The sequence below is a fragment of the Haliotis asinina genome, chromosome 16 (genome assembly GCF_037392515.1).
Source record: "Haliotis asinina isolate JCU_RB_2024 chromosome 16, JCU_Hal_asi_v2, whole genome shotgun sequence".
Taxonomy (NCBI): Eukaryota; Metazoa; Mollusca; class Gastropoda; order Lepetellida; family Haliotidae; genus Haliotis; species Haliotis asinina.
The window spans coordinates 8164455-8187531 of record NC_090295.1 but is presented as its reverse complement, the minus strand read 5'-3'; the positions used below and the strand labels follow the sequence as shown (position 1 = coordinate 8187531).

Sequence of the window (23077 nt, the reverse complement as noted above, 5' to 3'; positions counted from 1 at the left end):
GTGTCTGCTTTTTCTCTCTTGTTCATGATTTACAAGTTGGAGTTTGTATCCAGACAGCCTCTCCAAGACATCAGCCTTCTCCCTCAGCTGTCTGTCCACGACTCACCTGCTGCTGCTCATATCCAGACAGCCTCTCTAGGAGGTCTGCCTTCTCTCTTTCCAGCTGTCTCTGTGTCCCATGCAATGTGTCCAGTTCCACTTTAGTCTCCTCCAGGTCTGTCTGTAAGACAACCCTCTCCTCCATCAATGTGTCCACAGTCTGGTTCACCTACAACACAATCAGCAGACATTACCCGGAGCCAGGACAAACTCTAAGGGTGTGTCCAACTTCACTTGGTTGTAATAAACTCTCACAGGACATACTCAGAGACTAATAGTGTATCAATATTGTATGCAAAGTGATTCATCTGCAAGAAGGGAAAGAACATGAACTATACAGAACAGCAAAAGAAACACAACTCATTTTTTGTCACGTTCTTAAATAGAAGACATAAACATGAACGCTTATGCTTGTAGGATTTCATTTTTTCAAAACTTGCATTTATTTTGCTGTTCAGTATATAAGTATCAGGATACAAATCGTGTTGTACCTATATTATTGTGATAAGTATCATACTGTAGTCTTAATATAATGTAACATCTCTGCTGTGGACATGTCAGAAAGTGTTAACAAACAAGAGAAAATTATGCATTAACATCTGGCATCGGTATTGCAACTTTGTTGTGTGTACTGACCTCCTCAAGCAGGTTTTCCTTGTCCCTGAGGATGTTCTGCTTCTCATCCTGCATGCTGTGCAGCTGGGTCCTGAGGGAGTTCAGTTCTCTCTCAAGGCACTCAGCTGCCTCCGAGAACTCCACATCCTTCTTCATCATCTCTTCCTTTGTGGAACTCATGTCTTTCTGCAGCATCTCTCTGAAGTAACGCAGGTCAACATCTCTGATAATTATTTAAGTAAAATGGTGACTTGGTCAGCACAGGGACAAGTATTTCAGCTGCCTAAATTGATGCAGGATTTCACATGCCAGTGAAACTGAGAAGAATATCAGCATAGCAAGAAACAGTCAGAGTGCAGTTGGACATAGATCAGGGTGCCGTTGTTCAAAGCGATGTTAGCGCAAAGGTGACCGTAACTCTCATACCATAACAGGCTGAAGCTAGTCTTAGTGCTAAGGTGACCGTAATTCCCATACCATAACAGGTTTAAGGTGGTCTTAGCACTAAGGTGACCGCAACTCCCATACCGTAACAGGCTTAAGGTGGTCTTAGCATTAAGGTGACCGTAACTCCCATACCATAACAGGCTGAAGGTAGTCTTAGCACTAAGGTTGTTTTGTACAACAGCCAACAGGAAGTTTCTAGCACAGAAAAGTCAGGAAAGTCATCACAGATGAGAAGCTTTTATCCGTAAAACCACTCAACTCTATTTCAAAGGATAAGTCATGCTCGCTCTTACATTTTTTTCTTCATATCTTCATTTTCTGCTTGAGCTTCTCGTGCCCGACTGCGAAGTTTGACAGCCTCTTCTTCTAGGGCCAGACGTTCATCCACATGGGTCTTCTCCACCTTTGTGCATATTATCATTATATATCAATATCATTATTTATAACAATACAGGTACAAACAAGATGTCACTGCGGGTGTTACTTAAAGCACATATTTATAACGTTGTTCAGTGTGCTTAGAAGTCGAATCTGAATTCATATCCCTTGGGGAGAATACGACATATGTTTGCTTGTTGGTGCTAGAACATTTGCATCAGACTGCCATTTAATTCAAATGAGTGAAAATACTGTATCACAAGAATCGCGTGAGTGAATGAGTGAGTGAGTGAGCATATTTGTACGCTGCACTCAGCAATATTCTTGTTATATGACGTCAGTCTGTAAATAATTGAGTCTGGACCAGACAATCCAGTGGTCAGAATCAAAATGCGTTTAAGCGTTCCAGACCAAAATAGCGTTAACTGATTTATAAATGGAGGACCCATCCTCTCATGGCTACCATTTCTCATGACTGCATAGAAGAGTGAATTTAGTCTGGCACTGCTTTAAGCAATAGTAGCATAGTAGACCATCAGCTGGCCTCTACATGGCTGCAGATACATGGAGGCGAGGTCAAATGCGGTTATGTTACTTCAAAATTTCAGCACTTATTCAGCAATCTTCATGTCTATGGATATGCTGGTTATACAGTGCTGAGCTACAAGTACAGTTTACAATGGAAACACTTGTTTGACACAGAATCATGTCTCCAGGCCAACCAGTCCATATTTCACCCTGTCCATGCAGAACATCACTCAGGGCAGAAAGAATATCCTGTCTACTGCCATAATGTAAGAGGTGATCAAACCATTGGGCAGACCATCTAGTCATTAAGAACATAAATGGAATACTTCCTACTATTTTCTAAATTGCTTTCCCTTAAAATGAACAAAGTGCATAGGTAAGGGGTTTTCAACACTATTTCAAATTTCATGTCTGGGAATAGCATAAACTGATTTGAAATATTGTACATTTGGGCATTCGAACCATGGCTTCAGTGTGAGAAATCACTTCCTTAACCACAGAGCTACTCAGCTCCTATGTTTCTAGCATGTGTCCTACATGTAAGTCCAGTAATCAGTCAGTATTACCTGCACCTCTCTCTTGTGTAATGTCTTGAGATGTTCCAGTTCAGTGGATGTGGCATCCAGTTGGCTCATCAGTCTCTGGTTCTCACACTCCAGTTCCTGACTTCTCATCTGCAAAACAGAACAAACACTGATAACATGTCTTCTAGGCTATCTCCATAGTCACACACTGTTACTGACAATCTTATTATTATTTCTAACACTCGCTTCTAACATCATGCACAGGTACTGAGATCTTCCTGGTACTGGAATCCCAATGAAGCGTCAACCATGCCATAGTGAGATCCTCCTCAGCCCTGGAATCCCAATGAAGTGTCAACCATGGGGTAATGAGATGTTTCTCAGTGCTGAAATCACAATGAGGTGTTAACCATGGGGTATTGAGATCTTTCTCAGCCCTTGAATCCCAATGAGGTGTCAATCATGGGGCATTGAGATCTTTCTCAGCTCTTGAATCCCAATGAGGTGTAAACCACAGGGTATTGAGTTGTTTCTCAGCCCTTGAATCCCAATGAGGTGTCAACCATGGGGTACTGGGACCTATACTGGGACCATACTGTGTGTGAAACCCCATGAGGTGCCATCCATATATACTACCAACAAGAATTAAGGGAACTAATGAAATAATAGCAAATTTGAAACTGCTTTAAATATCCACTAAATCAATTTTAGGCGTCAAGTTCAATATCTGGTGTGTCCACCTTGTTGGGCAACACATTCACGGCACCTTGATGGCATGCTGTTAATCAATTTCCGGATGGTTGCCCGTGGTATTGCCTGCCATTCCTCTTGGAGAGCTGCACCAAGCTGGGCCAGGTTGGCGGGTCCTGGGTCCCTGGCGTACACCCTTCGACCAAGAAGGTCCCAGAGATGTTCAATTGGGGACAGGTCTGGGGACTTAGAGGGCCAGTCCAATGTCTGGATACCTCCTTTTTGGAGATAAGCGGAGACAATTTGGGCCCGATGTGGTCTGGCATTATCATCTTGGAATACAAAATTTCGGCCGATAACTCTAGCCAATGGAGCCACAACAGGACGCAATATTTGGTCAGCGATACGTTGACCAGTCATGGCTCCGTTAATGATGACCAAATCTGATCGTCTGTCATGTGTAATCCCACCCCAAACCATAACACTACCACCTCCATATCGATCATGGTCAAGAATTGCTGCTCTGGCAGATCGCTCCCCACTTCGACGGCAACAACGTTTTCTGCCATTTGTGAATCGTAGGCAAAACCTTGACTCATCAGAGAACATGGTGTAATGCCAGTGGCGCATAGCCCGTCCCTGATGCTGCCTAGCCCATGCCAATCTTTGGCGCTTATGGTGAGCTGAAAGGGTGACACCCTTAAAAGGCTGTCTTGCTTTCAGACAAGCTTGATAGAGTCGGTTTTTAACGGTTGAGGTTGAAATGCGTCTTCCAGTGAGTGTACGGAATTCTCTATTGATGGCAAACCTATCGCATAGAGCAATTAACGTAATGAGACGATCCTGTCGTGGTGTCGTTGATTTTGGTGTACCACGCCCAGGTCTCGTTGCAACCCCACCCGTTTGACGGTACTTATCCCACAGGCGTGAAATTACACTTTTTGATTTACCCATCTGCCGGGCAACTTCACATAATGATGTCCCCCCCTCTATCATCCCCACAATTCTCCATTTTGTTGCTTCACCGAGATACTGCCTCGGAGGCATTTCTGTCAGTAAGTGTCAATCTCTATTGCATTAGTGATTGCGGCTTCTTCAGTACATTTACAGGAGTTAACTTCTGTATGCACGTGTCGCACGTGTTGGGCATGCATTATGCGAAATTCCATTGTCATTGGATGTTGCGTTTGGGAGATACGCCACGATAACGGACCCTGTCACAGTCAAAGTCATCTAAATTCAATTTCTTGGTTCCCTTTTTTTCTGTCGGTAGTATATAGTACAGGGGTTGTACTCTGTCATGGAATCCAATGATGTGTCACCCATTGGGTACTGAGGACCTACTCTGTGCTGGTATCCTCAACAGCCTGTGACCCCTTCATACTTCCCTGTTGTAACTTTTTAAGGTTGTATCATATGAATACACATTCCTCAGTTAAAGTAAACTTAGTCTCAGTGTATTTCGTTACACTCCACCACTGAGTCTAACTAAACCTAATAGAAGGTCACGTCAGGTAACCTTTCAGCGACCAATGGCCGTCCAATCAAATGCGAGACGGTTAAATAGATTTAACCAATTAGACAAAGGTTACCAAACAGGGACTTTCAAAATATTCAGGTTACTGACACAGATCTCTCCACAAACAAAAAGCCCCATATAACACAGTTATTTGACCTACAATATATACGCTTTGAGGGTTCTGTTGACATGGTTACCATTACCTAATATTTTCGCAAGATAACATCCTCGATATTGCCAAAAACACTATTTTCAGCGACTGTTTACTCACCGTTGTCATGGTTGTACATACGCCGAGTGCATCACCCGGAAACAAGCATACGCTAAATGGCATTCGGAATCGTTCGGGTACGAACCTTTTCGAGATAAAAAGTTCAAAAGGTATGTGTGTATGTTCACTTTCGCGATTTGGTAAGCTGTGTTCTGATTGGTCAATATCAAAGGTTACCTGACATGACCTCCCATAAGGTTTTGTTAGACTCAGTAGTGGAGTGTAACAAAAAGTACTGAGGATAAGTTTACTTAGACTGACACATTCCTAACTGTAGAAATCACTTGTTCATTGACAGCAAGACCAATGATCTTATTTTAAAGAAACTCAAACAAACCTGTAGAGGTTGCAGATTCTTTGAATAGAGTCCTCCTCGGGGTACTTACAAGCATTTAAATGTTCTTTAAATTCTTGCGACAGTTGGAACCATATTTTGAATAAAAAATATGTACTAAACAAAAAACAACGTTTTTGTCTTGTGAGGCCACCTCTACTGGGCCCCCTGGACCTGTGACAGCCAAGAGCAGGTAACTCTAAGGCGATAGCCTCAAGCCAAACACTTCCATTCTGTAACAAGTACAGACAGAATGTGGGGAGGCGGGTGGCCGTATCCCAAGGAGGACTCTATTCAAAGAATCTGCAACCTCTACAAGTTGGTTCGATTCTTTTTCATAGAGATCCTCCTTGAGGTACTTATATGCATAAGACAGACCCCTAAAGACTGATCTTAGGGAGAGGTATTCTGTCTGCCTATATACCTGACACAAGATGATAGCCTTTATTACAAATCGAAAGTAACAAGGAATCACACTTACCTGGTCACGTGACCTTGCCTGCCTTGCAGTGGGGTGCGGACCAGGGCCAGGACAACAGATGGTCTGATAAACCTACTATATCCAAGGATATAAAAATTGCCCCCTGCCACTACCCTAACCAAATGAGCCTTCAAACCTTCGGGAGGTGTACAACCTTTCGAGGTGTACCCCGTACCAATGGCAGAGACAAGCCACCTAGAGATGGTCTGCTTGTTCGCCAGAAGGATAGCCTTGTCACCACCAGAACAGCAAAACAACTGATCATTCTTGCGAATGTCCTTTGTTTGGACATCTTCAGACACCTTACGGACATCTAAGACGTGAGCATGTCGAAGGGAGTTATCGGGCAGCGAAGGCTTTGTGAAAGCAGGGAGCTCAATAGGCGCCGTTACGTGAAAGGTGCTATCTCTCTTAGGACGGTAAGTATCTGGCAATCTGATGCTCACTCTATCTTTGTGGAACACAGTCACTTCAGGGTTAGCGGACATAGCATGTATGTTGCCTACCCGTCTGCCAGAAGTTACCGCCACAAGAAAAGCACTCTTCCATGTCAACAGCAGGAGGGAAAGAGCCGACAGGTTATGAAACAGACAACCGGACAACCAATCAAGAACGAGACTAATCTGCCGGACAGTTGGACGGATTCTTTTCACACAATCCCCTGAGCCGTATCGAACCGTGCTCCCAAGAATACCAGATCCTGCATAAGGGTCAGGTCTGATTTCTTGAGATTGATGATCCAGCCGAGCTTCAACAGGATGCCCATCACTTGCTGTGTGGCATCGTGTGATAATAGGTGCCCAAGAGCCCTCAAGAGCCAGTCGTCCAGGTATATATGACAACATCTGCCCTGTGACCTGGCTAGCTGAGCTGGATCAACATAAGTTTGGTGAACGCCCTCGGCGCCGTGGAGATGCCGAAGGGCAGAACCCGAAACAGATAACACTTCCTGTCGAATGAAACCGAAGGTATTTCTTGAACTCGGAGTGTATCAGGACATGGAGGTAAGCGTCCTTGAGATCGATTGACGTGAGCCAATCCCCTGTCTCTATGGAGGAGATCACTGACTGCAGTGTCTCCATCCTGAAGGATGGAACCTCTATGAGCTCGTTCAGCCCTATGAGATTCAGAATGGGCCTGAACCCTCCGTCCTTCTTGGTCTTGTTGACCTTCCTGAACCACCTCGATGGCTGCCTTGTCCAGTAAAGACTGGACCTGGGGACAGAGAACCTCTGCTTTTTCCCGGGAGAACGGCACAGGCGTGTGCCGAATCCCTGAGAAGCTCAGAGGGTCTCGCTTCTACTATTTCACGTCGCCATCCCTGACTGTGGACAGGATCCAGGGATTTGAAGTGGCTACCTGCCATTCTGAAAGGAATAGTATCAGCCTGCCGCCTACAGGACGTTTGGCAGAAGGCAATGTACCCCCACAGGCACCAGGTCTCCGCCTGCTTGTGTGAGGGACACCGAGGGCGCTGGGGAGAAAAAAGCCCCGAAAAGGCTGCTGTTGCTGCTGCTGCAGCAACGTAGGACCTTTGCCCTTGCCTTTTGCCCTCTTGCTTCTTTTGTGCTGTAATGGAGCAGTCCATTTTGCACCATCCTTTGCCGGCGCCAAAGGGTAAGTCAAAGCAAGAGTAGGAGGCCGTTAGCGAGATGAGGAGGGTTGCTCTAACAAGGGCTTAAAGTCCTTGAAAGTGCTAACAGCCTCCGTGGCCTCCTGCACAACCTGCAAAGCCCCAGGGAAGAGGGAGGACCCCAACCTGTGGGGCAATGCGAGGAGTGCCTGCTGTGTAGCGGGCGAGTTCCTGGCTACAGAAAGCCATAGTCGGCGCAAACCCACGACGGCACCCATCATCTGAATGGCACAACACCTAATGCTGTCGCGGGCCAGATGAGAGTGTATGTCAGTGAGCTGCCTCCCTAACACTGCCGACGGAGAGTCGTCGACAGCACTCCCTTGGTCCATCTGCTGACCTTGCAAGGCTGACAGGTACGCCGAATGGACCGCAACTCTCAGCTGCTGGGCTGCACACCTGTAAGTTTCCTCGAAGGAACGATAGGCGGACCTCAGCGCTGGAGCACACGCGGAGAAGGGAGGAGGAGGACACCCCCAGGGTGACCGAGATGTACACACTCTCATCCACCACCGGTTGTTTGAACAGTGTATCCTCGTCCAGGTGGTACTGGTGCGTACAGGTTCCGGACAGGAGAGGATTCACACTCTCACCGACCAGCCACGGAAGACTGCGCAGACGGGCCTCTGCCGGGCCGACTGCCATGGGCACATCCGACAACGTGCCAACCCACCTGACGGTTGCCCTGAGGGAGGAGTGTTCCCCAGGCCGAAGCCTGGGCTGCAGCCTCTCCAAACCGAACCACCACGTCTGCCTGGGTGTCGAGTTCCTTATGGAACCTAGACAACGCTGAGTCGATCATCGTTTGGACTGATGATATCTGTTGCTGAAACAAGGCGTTAAAAGCATCCATTGACATTAACAGTGCTTGAGGAACAGAGGGTGGTGCAGTGGGGACAGGCACGGGAGAAGGGCAAGGGTCCCTAGCATCCCTGGCCTTTTTAGCCGAACCCTCAAAGGAGAAAGAAGTGCCCTTCTTTTTTGTGGGACCTTTTTGACGGCGGGTCCTGAGCCCAAATGTTTCCCACGCCCCCTACCCCTGCCTTAAGAAGGTTGGAGTAAAACAAGAAATAGGATGTCTGGATTTTCTTGTTTGAGGTGTGAACCCGGCACACACTTCACAAGCCTGGTCGTCATGGTGGCATTTCACGAAACACCTCAAACAGACGTCGTGTAGATCCTTAGTGGGGATGGACGATTTGCAAGTAGAGCAGGTTTTAAACTGCAAAACAACAAATATCCCCTACCAACGTGCGTGATGTAACAGAATATGAAACAAACATGCATGGGCGACCAGCTACCTGACTAATACCCCTTGGTAGACTAGTGAAAGCTAAGTGCCAACGACAACCACCTACACGTAAAATGTTGAAGAAATATATGTAGGGTAAAACGTATTAACCACTATAAGCTGTACAATACGCTTACTTAAAAAGACCGCCATAATAATGTATAGGTCATAAGCAACTGGCAGCATTTTGGCGGGAAAAAATTCCTGTTTGCCATCTTGCAGGCTACATGGCAAGCCGACGGGGACAAGAAATAGTTACAACATATTTAGAGAAATATCATTGTAAAACGATTTCTAGAGTGCCCATGCGTCTAATACAGAAACCATACATACAGTTTGAGAGTCAATGCTACTCATCTTAACTTGTGTTGAGTAAGATTCCAGTTGAAACTGAGAACACCTCTGAGCATGTCTGTACAGGCGGGCGACAGAAAAGGAAGTGTTTGGCTTGAGGCTATAGCCTTAGGGTTACCTGCTCTTGGCTGTCACGGGTCCAGGGGGTCCCTTAGGGGTGGTCTCACAAGACAAAAATGTTGTTTTTTGTTTTGTACATATTTCTTATTCAAAATATGGTTCCAACTGTCGCAAGAATTTAAAGAACATTTAAATGCTTATTAGTAAGCCAAGGAGGATCTCTATGAAAAAGAATCTAAATGCTGGAACAAAATGTTAATTATCTGAATGACAATTCACCTTGTTCTGGTCAATGAGTATCTGTGTCTTCTCCACCTGGGAGATGAGTTCCTGGTACTGGCTCTGGAAGCGACTCAGCTCTGTTGCGGCAACCTGCCTCTCCGCCTCTGCTGTGTCATACTGGTACTGAAGTTTCTCTGTGGATCCAAACACAGACAATAATATTTTTCTGATTCGACAAGAGTACAATTAGTTCTCCAAGATGCTGATAATCTCAATGTTACTTCTTACAGTTAGCAGTATTCACGTCATTTTCCAGTAGCATGTATATATAATCAGACAAACAATGGTTGATGTTATGATGATCAATGGCTGAAATATTACTGTAAACTGTCACCATGAGACAGCAAGCCTCACAACACCATCACATCAGTAGTCATGGTAACAGATGACCACTGCCTACACATCACACGGACACTCTTTACATCCATAGTAACACATATTTCAGAAATGTCACCCTGCCACAGAGAATTGTTTCAGCTAAACAAGTTCATGTAAACAAGCCTTGTTAGATAAACCAGTTATTGAAGTCATGAGCATTATGCCATGCTGCACGAGAAGCGTTTCTGTCAACTGTCACCAAAGGATATCAAGATCAACATTAACATTGTGCATACCTCGCAGATGGGTGAGCTCGCTACATCGCTCATCAAGCTGTCCTCGCATCTTTTGTTCCTTGCCAAGCTCATCAGACAATCTCATAACTTCTGCCTTTAAAGTCTTGCATGTGCTGGTCAAGTTGTAAACCTGTAAATGTAGCAGATATATTTTATAGAAACAACTAAGGTGTCAGCTAAAAGTGTTGGACAGTTATTGATCTCCCCAGAAGCAAAAATTCTACATCAAGTCACCAGAAAATGTCCATAACAATTCCCACATTAGAATTAAACCATTCCCAGTTCATCTTTTACATGTCAGTACACAGAGTTGTTGCTCTGTAGATGTGAATCTTATTTCACAACACAGCAGGTAAAGAGGAACAATTCTTTTTCATAGAGATCGTCCTTGGGGTACTTAAATGCATTTTCACGGAAAATGTCACGTGACAGTTGTATCAATATTTTAATAAAATATTGTACAATAAACAAAAAGTCTTTTTTGTTCATTATATGCAAGCAACCAGGTAAGCATCCCTTTGGGGAACGAAGGGTCCCGGGAGCGGATCGCCGAGCTCGTCTCGCTCTGCTAGCCTCGAGGTGGTTGTCAACCCGTTGCCTTTGGCTTCGGGTCCGGACGCCTTGGCTACCCCAGAGGGGGAGGGTTCGCTCCCAGTCCCTCTCTCGGTCTTGGCACAGGGTCCGTAGAGGATTCCTGGGGTTCCGGTCCCTGCGTCACCCCTTCCCTGTCCGAGTTTAATCCGGCGTCTTGGGACCGGGATTCGGAAGGCTCCACGTTGGTGGTGGGAGCGGAGGGTGCTTTTGGCTCTTCTCTCCCCTCTCTCGCTCGGGTCGGGGCGTGGGTCCTCCTTTTGGGGGGACTCTGTCTCGGCTTCAGGCTCGGATGTCGAGGCGATGGAAGTCGGGGAGGTTGAGGAGGCTGAGGGCGCTTTTCGTTTTTCCTCGGCCTTGCAGGAAGTGCGTCAGAGAATAGCACAGGCTATTCCCCAGGCCGCAGTCCCGACTAGCCGTCCGGACTCGTCTGAGTTCCGCCTGCCGGGTGAGGCGTTTGCTTCTAGGCAACACAGACGCAGCTCCGCATAGTCCCCTTGCTGGTTCAGGATGTGATGGTTCCCCTCTTCGCTGGTACGCAGTTGCGCTTCGATCTGAAGGAGCTTGTCCACCGTTACCAGCTGGGGGACAATTCTCTCTTCCTTGTGCCGGTGGTGGATGAGTGTGTGTTTACTTCGGTCGCCCTCGGGGGACGCTCGGCTTCCTCGGGTGCAGCTCCAGCTGCCAAACAGGGGCAGTTAGTTCCACCGTTTGCCCAATCGGGAGCCCCTCTGCGGCAGGCCTACCGGACCTATGGGGAGGTTTACAGGAATGCCATGCAGCAGGTGTGGGTGGTGGTCCACGCAGCCTACCTCTCCTCGTTACAGAGGTCGGCCCTGGAGGGGGGGGGGAGCACTCTGGGGACATTTCCCCGAATGTAGTTCTGCTCCGTCAATTATCCGAAGTTCAGGCACACCTGACGTGCGATTCCTTGCGATTGGTGGCGTCTACGGTGATGTGCGCAGTCATGGGGATGCGCAAGCTGTGGCTGTCGACGTCTCAGTACTCGGCGGCTACTGTTATGGTTAAGAATTTACCGTGACAACAGTTTAAGAAATCCCCTTGTAAACCAGCAAAACAGAACAAAGACAAGTTGTAAACGTTAAAATTCTATATTGTTATACAACGAGAGCAAGATATACAGAGTCACAAGTTAAAATAACAATGCAGATTTCAGGTACAATTCAAGAGAGACAAAATCTAAGTCAGTGGGTCACAAAAATACAATATATCGAACTCACCAAAGTCTTGATGTGAGAGGGAACAGCTATGGCAAAATGTAAACACAGCGATCGGTGCGACAGCAGATAATGTAGATTCACATTGCAGAGATCCAGCAAATATGAATGAATGTCAGTGTGAGTGTCACCCTCCACACTCGCGAAAGTTCGGGCACAAACGAACGTCGTCAACACTGTAGAATGGTCTCGAAACAGTATCCCGGAGGTGAAACATCGAAAACTAGGAGCAGGTAAATTCCGGAATGCCAGAATGCTAAAAGTGTTGACCAGATATTAAAACGAAATGTGACCCATAATATTTACTATTCAAAACACTAAACACTGTGACCCAATAATAATTAATACTGAATTAATAACAAAATATATGGAAAATACACTCTCGTAACACTACACAGCAGACCTTGCTGGCCCTTCCGTTTCGGCTGGGGGCGACGTTGTTTCCGGGGGCTCAGTCGGTCAGATGGTGCCTTCCTTCCTCTCACAGTCGCATGCCCCGGCGCGAACTTGGCTTCGTCTCTTGGGTCACATGGCGACGACCGTCTCTGTGGTGTGGCGGGCACGGTTGAGGATGTGCCCCATACAGCAACCTTTGGCGAGTCTGTGGGCTCACTCAGAGGATCTGGAGAAGTGTCTCACAGTTCCCGGGTGGTTGTCTCCTCACCTTCAGTGGTGGACCAATGTCGGGAATCTCTCCAAGGGGGTCCCCTTGGAGCTCCTGATGCCATTTCTTACAGTTCAAACCGATGTGTCCCTCACGAGCTGGGGGTGGGGGGGGGGGGGGGGGGGGGTGGGGGGGTGGAGCGCGTTCTGGGCAGACTGTCGGTGTCCAGATGCTGGTCTGAAGCCGAAGCCAGTCTTCACATCAATGTCTTAGAACTGAGAGCTGTGCGGTTGGTTTTCGACCGCTTTCTGGATCATGGATCATGCGGGACGAATCAGATACCCATGTTCTGCTCGCGGATACCGGACCAGAGGGCGTTGGCGTCTGACGCCTTTCTGCTGGATTGGTCGGGACAGGTTCTGTGGGCGTTTCCGCCACTTCCCCTGATTCCCCGGGTCCTCTCCCAGCTGTCCACCCAGCTGGCTGGGCTGCTTGTGCTTCTGGCACCGCTTTGGCCATCACAGAGCTGGTTCCCGGTAATTCTCATGTTTCTGGTTCAGCCTCCTGTTCTATTACCTTTGCGACCGGACATTCTCACTCATAACAGCGCGCCAAACCCCAATCCACAAATCCAACCGAATTCAGTGGGTGGCTTGGCCTCTGTCAGGTCTAGCCTCGACGCACGTGGAATTCCTGCGGCAGTTGCAGACACAATTCTGGCTTCGAGGCGTGATTCGACAAACGTTCAGTACGAGGATAGGTGGTCCCGCTATGCGCGCTGGTGTTCAGATAGGGGGATTGCAGATCCCTTTTCTGCGGATTTAGTCTGAGTTTTGGAGTTCTTGCAAGCTCGTTTGGAAGAAGGCTTGGCGGTTTCGACCATTTGCGGCTACTCCACTGCTATTTCCACTTTTCACACCCCTGTCAATGGTGCTCTTCTGGGGCAGCACCCTCTTGTACAGCACTTCCTCCCTGGCGTGGATCGCGTTCGACCTGCTATCCGGCGAACCAGCCCACCTTGGGATATGTCAATCGTGCTTGATTGGCTGCCCGATCCCACTTTCTCACGTCTATTGGCTATTTCCATTCAGCTGTTAACATGGAAGGCCGTATTTCTGGTGGCAGTAACATCTGGGAGAAGGGTTGGCGATTTACATGCCATGTCTGCAGACCCGGCGCTGACAGTGTTTCACCCTGACCGTGTCAGAATTCGCCTCCCGGATACTTACCGTCCGAAGATCGATCACGCTTTCCATGTGACAGCTCCTATCGAACTTCCCACTCTCACCCAGCCTTCTACATCGGGGACCTCTGCAACAAGCACTTACCCGTTTGATGTCCGTAAGACCTTAAAGGTCTATATCAAACGAACACAGGGAATCCGTACAGGTACCCATCTGTTCTGCTGTTACGGTGGTGGGAAGGCTGGGTTGCCGACTAGCAAACAAACTCTCTCTCGCTGGCTAGTTTATGCTATCTGTGCCGCATATCAGGCTAAGGGCAAGACTCCACCTGAGGGGTTGAAGGCTCACTCGGTCAGGGAAGGTCACTGCCCATTGAAGAGATTTGCTATTTGGAGCAGTGATAGCACGTTCATCAAGCACTATCAGCTTGATACACTCACGTGAGCGTGCGAGGTTTGGCCGGTCGGTTCTCTCCAGTAGACAGTGTCCTGCCACCCTGACCGAGTAAGTCTTGGTTACTTGACAGTCGATGCTACTGACATACTGTGTATTAATGTCTGTCTTCACTGTTGACATGTCCTGTGACTGCGATCTGACTAGATTTGTTGTCAGTCTTAATCGTTCTTTTCCCCCCTTTCGGTGCTCTCTATACGATTCAGTATGTGGGCGGGGCGACTTTGACACTTTTTATATATACAGTGCTCGCTTATCATGCTTAGCTCCGAGTCGGACTTGGTGCTGTTGCTCCCTGTCGGTTCTTTCCCATAATGCCTCCCGCGGAAGCTCATCGGGAGTTTGACACAGGTGCGTCTTTATTGCGTGTGTTAATTTTGTAATTACGATCGCTAATAATTCCGTACTGTACCAGAATTTCCTCCTCCCTAGCCTCCGGTCTTTGGGATGTCTGAGTTATGCATATAAGTACCCCAAGGACAATCTCTATGAAAAAGAATTAGACAAACCTGTAGAGGTTTCCAATTCTTTGAAGAGAATCGTCCTTGGGGTAGGGCCACCCACCTCCCTGCAATTCTGTTCCCTGATTTATATATCAGCAGAAGGAATGGTGATACGGGCTTGGATGCTTACCTGGTTGCCTGCGCATGTGCGGCAGCGGGGTGACTCCACATGGCGAGGGGCCATATAATGAACAAAAAAGACTTTTTGTTTATTGTACAATATTTTATTAAAACATTGATACAACCGTCACGTGCCATTTTCCAGTAGCAGAAAATGCATATAAGTACCCCAAGGACAATTCTCTTCAAAGAATTGGAAACCTCTACAGGTTTGTCTAAGTTTTAATGCTTAGTTGTGCATTTCTGTGTCCAAAACAATGAAAACTGAATGAAAAAATCCCTTTTTTGAACCATAACAAAAACATTTTCCTCCATTGCCTTTCAGTGGCACACTACACAACATCCCCTCACCTCTGTCCTTTCAGATTCTACAATTGTCTCCATCTCTCGGATCCTCCCCAGAAGAGTGTTGTGGGAGTCCTCCAGACTTGACCGGAGGCTTGACTCCATGCTGAGTTCCTCTTTCATCTCTGCAATTCGCCGGATCAGTTTCTGTTTTGACGTTGCAAACTCCTCTGCCGTCACAGAAGCTTCAGCCTGTCAACAACATTAGCATGACTTGTCACCATGGTAAAAGATGACAACTGCCCAGACAACACCAGTATTTCCGTCACCAAGTTAACAGATGACAACTGCCCATACATATATGCATTACTGGTACCACTGAAACTGGTAATCATTGCCACGACAACATATACATTAACATCACAATGGAAACAGATGACCATTACCCACACAGGAGTTCATTTTCACCTATTTTCATAAGAATTTCAATAGTCAGTTAAAAAACTTTCCGGACAAAAGTGTGGGTGGGTGCACACCCCTGCACTTCCCTCTGGATCTGCCTATGCCATCTACCACCTATTACATGAGCAATCTGTAACTTCAAACTACAGGGATGGCAACAGGTGAAAGTCAGGATCAAGGGTCTAGGATCGACTATTCTGCTTTAATCCACGGATTCACAGAAAAAAATTGCCATTCCTGCTTCACAAAGTTCTCAAAACTTTCTGATATTTCATTGAATTGTTTTTCTGATTTTTATTTTGACAGTTACTTTTTTCAATCCACTCTCACCTGAATTTATTCCTCACTTCCTTATCGATATCATCGATTAACAATTCTTGATCATGGGTGAATGTTTTCACTGTGCAGTGGAAGCTGTTTTACTCACACCCTAAGTAACTCGGTTTTCTATATAATTTCTATATAATTTGGTTATCATTACATATAGGCTAACTAATTCAGACTTCATGTATTTCAGATTTCGGACTGAAATCTCAGCCCTTCAAGGTAATTTACTATGAAAACATAGCTAATTAACTCAGACTAGCGGGACTGCCTGAGGCGGAAGTGCTTTGTAGTTAGGCAATTACCGACTTCAAATGGATTATCAGGTGTCAAAACCAATTAACAAAAAGAATTAACAAAGAAGTTCAGCAAGCTGACACGACTCACTCAGTGTCATTTTAATGGTATGTGATTTTGTTATAAAAAGATGATACTCCAGTAATTTCTCATCACTGACAAAATGCCTGAACCAATGATACGTTGTACTTGTTGATTTCTGTGGAGAAGATTGAATCACATATGCTTCCATACAAGGGCGTTACCCCGCGAAATAGTGAGTAACACGAAAACATGGTACGTCACTTCTAGCGCTCATGCTTACGGACAAGACACGAAATGCGTGTTGCATTGGAAACCACCGGACGACAGAGCATTCTAACAATAAATTATTTATAAAAGATAAGGTGATATTTATTGACGGAATGTCCATGATCATCTTTTGCGCTATTACCCCGAAAACACGTTACAACATGGTAAGAGTACCATGCATGCATATCTCCTGGTCAGGGGAGCTAACTCTGACTCTCACCAGTCCAATTCGGACTCCTCGTGATTCAGACACAAAAGTTGGTCCCAGTCGAGTCCGAATTAGACAGCTTCCACTGTATTTCGATGGATAAATCGCTGAACATGCTGAAGGAAGCTTTCATCATCCATGCTGCCACTTGCATTTACTGATATATGTCTAAAACGGTGATCCTTATTGGCTGCATTGACCAAAGTGATCCAATTTGGTGTTAGCTTAGCAAGCAGTTAGAAAAGTGGAAGCATGGCTTGGTTTACCAATTTCATAACCAATTTTAAGGGACATGAAATTCAGAAAATTGACAGCCCAAAAGACACAGATGTGGGTACTTGATGTTGGTAAGCATGATCTTACATCCCTGAATATTTTCTTTTCTGATTTTGGAGAATCTCAAGATCGACTGATTTGTATTTAAATTCACAGATTTCCACAGATCCCCGGAAAAACTGCCAACTCTGAAACTATAGTCTTCAGTCTAATTTGACTTTGTACACTCAGCTAAGAAAAACTCAAAATATTATAGCCAACACCTACTACTTTTAACCATGACGAAACTAGTGAGTTTAATTCTATGCCACACTCAGCTATATTCCAGTCATATGGTGGTATGATGATACAAAGACACTTCCTGTGTACTTACCCTCGCTGCCGTTGCCTCATCTAGAGCCTTCTGCAGCTTCTTAACCTCTTCCTTCAGCCTCGTCCTCGTCTCACACTCTGAGGTCAGTTCATCCTGTAGTCCACGAACCTCACGTTTGAGGTATGACAGCTGACTTTCATAAGTCTGTTTGGCTGCTGACCACTTCTCTTCCACCTGTGCATATATCTTCTTCTTCAAGTCCTTATCACCTTGGATATTGAGCAGGGACAGCTTCAGCGTCTGTATTGCACTCTCTGTCCGACACACCCTGGACACTAAAGCTTCATAATTTGTGTGTAACAGTTCAGCATCGGCTAACCTGGCTTTGAATGGCTCCATGGGTCCTTCATCCTTGTTCTGAGCTTCAGAGGACACTTCCCGACTGAAGCCCATCTCGTTGAGGCGGTGAATGAGGTCACGTGTGTCATGTTCAGCAGCCTGGAGTCGGTGCTCCAGGACCTCGATTGTCTGTCCCGAGGGGGACGATGGGGCAAGTGGGGGAATAACAGGCCTCGACATGCCTGCTGTCCTGTCTCTTCACTTCACCATCATTGCTGTAGAACAGTCACTGGATGTGTTCACTCAGTCATCTCTACCTGGAACTGATCAAATACTGGATTGCAAATCTCCTTACTCTAATAAAAAGGTATTTTTTTTCAGTAAAATTGATATTTCATACTTATCCTGACACATGATGTCAAGCATAATGAGCATGAGTCAGGAAATGGAAACATTTATCATTATTATTATCATTCTGTTATTGTGAGGCATTTATATAGCACCCTATTTGAAATACTTCTAGATCACTTTAAATAAGGCACTTCACGGGTTGTGTTTTCCTTGATCACTGGATGTCAATGTAAATGGCACAATATGTACAGATGTATTAAATAATCTCAACTTCGTGGGCCTCATACAAATATTACAACTCTTGCAGCCACTAGGCACACAAAGTTAATGTGGCTTTCTTGTCCTTGCAAGGTACCCATTCACAGGTGAAGGGACTGGGACACACAGTCAGAGTACTGCATCCAGATTTACCGCACATTGCTGTATCTGTAACCAGGTACTGTTCATGTGGCCACCATCTGGTCATAAAATGTCTCACCTTAAACTAAAATACAAAACTCAACAAAACTGTATTCCCAAGTAGCAGTAAAACATCAAATTTGCAAACAGTAGTATTTTAGTGTATGCTACAAGTACAATCTGAGCAACCCCATAGAAATTTGTATTATTTGACACTTTTCCCAAAGAAGTATTTTCTACACTTTTCAAGAAAATGATGAGCAAGCTGTTAGCATGAATCATAATAAGGCAAAACTATTGAATTGTTTCCCTTTTAGTATGTCTGGCCCATTTTGTTTAGAAACTTTGATAAGCACCTGCAAAAAGATATTACAATAAATTTTGAAACACTAATAAAAATTCTATCACATTCAGTTTAGACTGTTTTCACAACTATGGTTATACAAGAATTTACATCACTAACTATCTGAGAAACTTTATAAAGTTATTTTTAGCATTATGTAATTTTATATTCGAAAGGCACTGTACCCCAAAACAAATCAGCAGTCAAAGCAATAACTCATTTGAAGGACTGGTCTCTATCCTGTGGGCTCCCAACAGAAGCCTGTCTGTTCAGAGGACAAATATTTGCACCCATACTCAAGTAAAATCACCTTTTAAGGACACTTTCATCACCTTTTGGCAAGTGAAAATTTCCTAACTTCCATGTGACCGACATGCTTTCTGTTTCAACTTCCATATAGAATTTCTGTTAAATGCAATAGTTAAAACAGTAGGTAACATATGTTATATGGGGATTACAGTACAGATAATTGTAGTATTGTTTGGGTAAGTCCAATCCATGATTTGAACCTACACTTTAGGAGCAATCACAAGCACACAAAACCACTCTGCCACTACTTCTTCCACAAAATGAGAGTCGGACAGCTGTTACAGGTCTTTATGTACTTTGCATACTCCTTTGAAAAGTGTAAATTAGCTCAGCTCCCAGGGCTGAAAGCAATGATATAATGAAGACACAATGCCATTTAGAAAGTGATCAAATGTACCATACATTACATTTGCTTAAAGCAGGAACTGAATTAACATTTGTTAAAATGAGGCATAAGACACTCATATGTTCAATTTCCAGATGTTCCTTGCAACCTGAACATAATCAATATCTCGTCCATGATCACTGACTTCATATCACTATTAAGTAGTATCAGATCAGCCAACATATATTTATTTAAAATTGAAACAAAGAGGAAGGAATGTAAACAAAACAATTCAGTCTCTTGCTTCGCTTTATCCACATCTTGAGCATTAATACAGTTTTAAATTAACTGCCAACCACCATGGCTGTCATTTAGTATTCAGACGGTTAGAACCTTAGAAAAAACAATCAGATAATCATAATGCATTTAATGAAAGTCTGACAGCCTCACAAAAAACACTGCATGGCCAAATTGGCACTTAAATTCACACATCATACCTTGATAAACCTCCATACAAAATATTGAACAGTACGCACACTGGCATTAATAGAAGCTACTCTAACTGTCATTGGAATTCCAAGGGTAAAAACGTACTGAATATAAGAATGCGGTCGGTGTGTATGACCAGCTGCAAAACGAGCCTGTTATGTTAACTAAACGGGTTTATGATAGAGATTTACGCTCGGCATGATGTCTTCTTAGTGACCTACGGGTAGGCATTCTTGAAATGCCGCCATGCGTGGTAATTTACGGATAATATTTCTGACAGCTTGTAGTGTTGAGCTGTTGCTGTACGCTTGCATGTTTGACGCGGCAACACCAGGACTAATCTGACAAGCACGCATGGAGCAAAGTCGTTAGTTTAAAACTATGGATACCCATAACAGGCCATTATCTATGAATGAGACATCATTAATCACTTTGTGTACTCACAACTAAGTCGGTTTATTCCTTCATATCATATCTTGCTTGGAAACAACTCAAACCTGCCTCTACTTGTCGCCATGATTGTAAACTAATGATTTCATTGGTCAGTTTCTTACACCAATCGGAATACCATTTCTGATAAACGTTCAACCATTATCGAGCGACAGCCGGAGAAGACCGAGTTATTCCGTATGTCTAACGCTCTTCTATAAAAGGAGATGCGAAATTTATCAAATAATACTTTCCTGTAGACAAGTTCTATAAAACGAAATCCCATAATGGATTTTCATGTTTTGAACCAAAGGTACAACACATGATGGAAAATGGTTACAACAAAAGCAGCCATGTGAAAAGTCCGAACGAAAACGCGTTAAATATCGAATGGCTAGTACTGAATGAATGTGCAGTAATGCTGTCCCAACATACATGCACACAATGCATGGACGCAAGTCCTTTATGGATAAAACATATTCTTATTATTTTCATAATGTGGAAATAACGACTGGACCTACTAATACATGCAATAGCGACTTCTTCTTGTCTAACTATTGGCTATACAACAACTATCTCTGCTTTTGAGTGTTAAATTAAGAATTTATGTTAAATCTTGTAATCAGAGACCACATAATATTATATGGTCTCTGTTGTAATTTTAAAAATAATTATTTATGCATCTAAGATTCATTTGTACAATAAACACTTGAACAACCTACATTAATAATGCACACCCATGATTAACATTATACAAGCAGTGTTTTGTAACTTTACCCGAAGATGTAAACTGTAAAATGTTTCCTTATTAAAACTGAAACTAAATGTTTCCTGTGCTTGATAGTGTTTAAACCGTCAGGTGGTTGTTTAAGCGGGTTCTTGCTTAAAGATACAAACATGTCAAAACAGAGAAGTGTGATAACGTAATGCATTTAAACATTTGAAGAAAATTCCATAATGACAATGTAATGTATTCACTCTGGCCTCTAGTTTCAAGGTCATAGCACACTGGTCATACGTCCATTTCTTATACTGTAAGAGCAATCAATGAGATGAGTTTATTTAAGGTGTATGACTAATCAGTGGTATGACTAATGGGGTGACGCAAGTCACAACAACACCTGCTTAAGCAGTGAAAGAAGTGAAAGAAACAAGGTCAACACACTCACGAAGTATACTGAGTTTGATGCATGCGTGAATGGTCTTTTGTGTGCAAGAATTGGGATGTAAGCGCAAAATAGATTTTTATTTATCTTAAATGTTTTACTGTGATATATGGTTCCATGTGTCTCATAGGCAAAATGGCTGGGTGCCATGTAATTCGTTTTTAACCGTGTCATGCACCGAATATTAGTATGTGACACTCTAATGAAATCTTCTTCTTCTCCTCCTCCTTCTTCTCCTCTCCTCCTCCTTCTTCTCCCACCTCCTTCTTCTTCTCCTCCCCTCCTCCTTCTTCTAGTCCTCCTTCTTCTCCTCCTCCTTCTCTCATTCTTCTTCCCCTCCCCTCTCCTCCTCCTTCTCTCCTCCTTCTTCTCCTGCTCTTAGAACCCAACAAAAATGTTAAAACCTTTACTTTAGTGAGAAGGTGCAATCCCATAACATGCGTTACATTTGATTACTTTTCAAATAGCGTTGTGTATTCATTATTAACGGCAGTCAGGTTTTCACAATAATGCATTCCATTTACAGACTACACTTTCATGAACTTTGACGGAACGCAGAACAATCAAGACAAGTGGAAGGGGTTATTTTGGGGTAATTGTCATCAACCAACTTTCAAGCAGTGAGTGAGTGAGTGGGGTGGATGTAACACCGATTAACATGGGGGGGGGGGCAAGGTGGATCTGATGCAGATCTTAGCCGTCTATCAGTTTGTTCGACTCCAAAAGCAATTAAGCGTAAGAGTGAGTGAGTGAGTGAGTTTAGTTTTACGCCGCACTCAGTAATATTCCAGCTATATGGCGGCGATCGATAAAATAACCGAGTCTGGACCAGACAATCCAGTGATCAACAGCATGACCATCGAACCGATGACATGTGTTAACCAAGTCAGCGAGCCTGACCACCTGATCCCGTTAGTCGCCTCCTACGACAAGCATAGTTGCCTTTTATAACAAGCATGGGTTGCTGAAGAGCTATCCTACCACGGATCTTCACGGTTATCACGAGTAAGATGTTCACAAACCAGTATATATACCCTAGGCAAACTGAAATTCGATCGTACGAACCGGCCGAAGGACGGCTTTATACGGACATCGATTCCCGGTGCCTATGACGACTGGGCAAGTCTAATTCTATACTGATAGATGGTTTGTTTCTCACTTTCCAAACATAACCTGCATGTGTATTTATAGTTTCTATTGCGTGTATCGAATTTGACTTCTCACTTATATACCAAAGAGATATAATAAATAAAATATGAAATGTGACTGTATCTTATCGAGACCAACCCTACTAAGTATGGCGGTATTTTTTTCTCCCTTTTTTGTCATTTGTCAAGATTTCACACACACGTGTAAATGTTAATGATGAATTTCATGCTCATGTCGACAAATCGGAAAAGGACCGTCTCAAAATGTGTTCGTGGAAGAAAACCGCTACAATGAATGCTTGTAACCTATTGAACCAATTAAACTGTAAACTTTTAAGTTAGATTAGTTATTGATAGGCTTGGTTAGACGCGATAACGTTGTGAACTTCCTCTGAAGTCAGTTGGGAATGTAAATAAATAACACTCCCGGAATGACTGACCCAGATACATACACCACTATCTCCGATGATTCTTGGATGTAACCTAATCTCGCATATATTAGCAGTCTGA

The 23077-nt window shown here is 44.4% G+C and overlaps 1 protein-coding gene across 3 annotated transcripts in view; it reads right to left on the bottom strand.

Moving 5' to 3' along the window:
• LOC137268830 (coiled-coil domain-containing protein 150-like) overlaps positions 1–20455 on the bottom strand; it is a 37800-nt gene extending 17345 nt beyond the window's left edge. For 2 of the 3 annotated variants that reach the window (XM_067803396.1, XM_067803394.1), the window contains exons 1-9: positions 20269–20455; positions 17330–17931; positions 15165–15350; positions 10121–10250; positions 9504–9640; positions 2634–2741; positions 1455–1564; positions 736–913; positions 107–268 (exon numbers count right to left, since the gene is read on the bottom strand). In XM_067803396.1, the coding sequence (XP_067659497.1) occupies positions 107–268; positions 736–913; positions 1455–1564; positions 2634–2741; positions 9504–9640; positions 10121–10250; positions 15165–15350; positions 17330–17848 (1530 nt within the window). In that variant the 5' untranslated portion in view covers positions 17849–17931; positions 20269–20455. Of the gene's footprint in view, positions 1–106; positions 269–735; positions 914–1454; positions 1565–2633; positions 2742–9503; positions 9641–10120; positions 10251–15164; positions 15351–17329; positions 17943–20268 lie in introns of all 3 variants that reach the window. The other variant, XM_067803395.1, reaches the window with a different exon arrangement.
• Between the last annotated feature and the right edge of the window lie 2622 nt (positions 20456–23077).